This window comes from Camelina sativa, chromosome 12 (assembly GCF_000633955.1).
Source record: "Camelina sativa cultivar DH55 chromosome 12, Cs, whole genome shotgun sequence".
NCBI classification, from domain to species: domain Eukaryota; kingdom Viridiplantae; phylum Streptophyta; class Magnoliopsida; order Brassicales; family Brassicaceae; genus Camelina; species Camelina sativa.
Window position 1 is genome coordinate 28,268,407 of NC_025696.1, and position 1,944 is coordinate 28,270,350.

The window sequence follows — 1,944 nt, forward strand, 5'->3', positions numbered from 1 at the left end:
TTTTTTTTTTTTTTTTTTTTGTATTTTTGTTTGTGAATCTTCGAATCTGTGGTCTGTGCTTTCTTTTTATGGCTTTGATTGTGTTGTTTTCATTGGAATTTTTATACGATTAGGAATCCATGGATGTATCTAGACGCTTTTTTTTGTGTACCAAAAGGGAGTAATCTGATCGGTAAATTTTGTGTGGCTGTGGTTGTTTTTGGAAATTGCAGCAAGACGTTTTGTCCTTACTGCGTGAGGGTCAAGGAGCTTTTGCAACAATTGGGAGCTAAGTTCAAGGCCGTTGAGCTCGACACCGAGAGTAATTTCACTAATTTTTCATCATGATTTTGGAATGTTCTAACAATTTTTTCATCCGAGGGGTTTGCTCTGTTTTAGGGATAGCTCTATTGCTCTGTGTATTGAGATTCATGTTTATGTTTACTGATCCAAGTATAGATTGTGTTCATGCATCAAACCGTAGAAACTTTTTCTGGAGATTCATGTTTAGTTTTTTTTTTTTTTATCCAAGTATCTGTTTTCTCTTGGATCTCATGATCATGTGGTTCTGTCTTCCATGAGTCAAGATAGTTTCATTAAGCTTATGATCATCAAAAGCACTTTCAGAAGCAATGAGTTATGTGTGTTACATTGATCAAAGTATAGGTTTTGTTCATGAACCCATCATATAAATGTTACCGGCTTTCTCTGGAGATTGGAGTTTGTGTTTTTTGATTCTAGTAGAGGTTTTTTTTTGCATGTTCCTTTTTTTCTCTGGGATCTCATGTTCATGTGTTTCTTACGTCCTTGAGTCAAATTAGTTTCAGAAAGCATGATCATTTACCACCCTTAAAGCAATCTTACAAGCAAGAGCTATGAGTTTTACTTTTATTCAGATTTGTATATATATACTCACTAGAGAGAATCCACACTCAAACATGGTAGTGCTATTTTCTGAATTATTCACTGCTGTTGTTGAATACAGGTGATGGTAGCCAAATTCAATCAGCTCTTGGAGAATGGACTGGACAACGCACTGTGCCTAATGTGTTTATTGGAGGAAATCACATCGGTGGCTGCGATGGTAAGACATTTAGATCTATTCCCTTCAAAACTTTTGCTTTTTCTTTTTTTTTTTTTCTGTTTGCGGTTGCGGACCTCTAATTTTGTTATCCTTAACCAAATTTTGTGATTTTTATTGCAATTGTAGCAACATCAAACTTGCATAAAGATGGGAAGTTGGTTCCTCTGCTAACTGAAGCTGGAGCTATCGCTGGAAAGACTGCAACAACTTCTGCTTAAGAAGCACATCCATTTGTGATTGCTTCATCAGTAATAAAATGGTTTGAGTCGGGCAATAAGTACTTGTTTCGTTGTCAAGTTAATAAGTATTCTGAAATGTTTTAAGATTGTGGTAATGTCGAAGTCGGTTTTGAACTTCTGATGCATTATGTTATCATCTTCTGGATTTGCGTTTGGTAACATTTTGTTATTAAATAGAAACTCGAGTTTAGGCTCTCAGGTTAAATCAATTGAAGAGTGTAGTATACTTTGGTATATAATTAAAATATATTTCAGAAAATTAAGCAGCTATTTTAGTTAAAATAAATCTTTTAAATAACATTATAAATAGGGGCATTCTCAAAAATACCCTTTTTTCTATACTCCTTTTTAAAAATACCCTTTCATATTGACCATTTTTAAAACTACCCCTCTTTATATACAAAATGACCAAATTATCCTTTTTGAGTGACAGCAAGAATGTACAGTCATCAAAATCGAAAATATTTTCCCGCCAAAAAAGTTTCCCGCCAAAATTTTTTTTTCCCACCAAAAATCGAAAATTTTTCCCCAAAAAAAATATTTTTTCCCGCCAAAAAAAAAATTTTCCGCCAAAATCGAAAATTTTTCCCGCCAAAAATATTAAAATTTATACCTTTTAAAAACATTGTAAACGCTTTTAAA

The 1,944-nt window shown here is 33.3% G+C and overlaps 1 protein-coding gene across 1 annotated transcript in view; it reads left to right on the forward strand.

The window, feature by feature from the left end:
- The window catches only part of LOC104732793 (glutaredoxin-C2), a 1,879-nt gene extending 368 nt beyond the window's left edge, over nucleotides 1–1,511 (forward strand). The window contains exons 2-4 of the mRNA XM_010452374.1: nucleotides 213–301; nucleotides 965–1,063; nucleotides 1,190–1,511. Of these exons, the coding sequence (XP_010450676.1) occupies nucleotides 213–301; nucleotides 965–1,063; nucleotides 1,190–1,281 (280 nt within the window). The 3' untranslated portion in view covers nucleotides 1,282–1,511. The remainder of the gene's footprint in view (nucleotides 1–212; nucleotides 302–964; nucleotides 1,064–1,189) is intronic.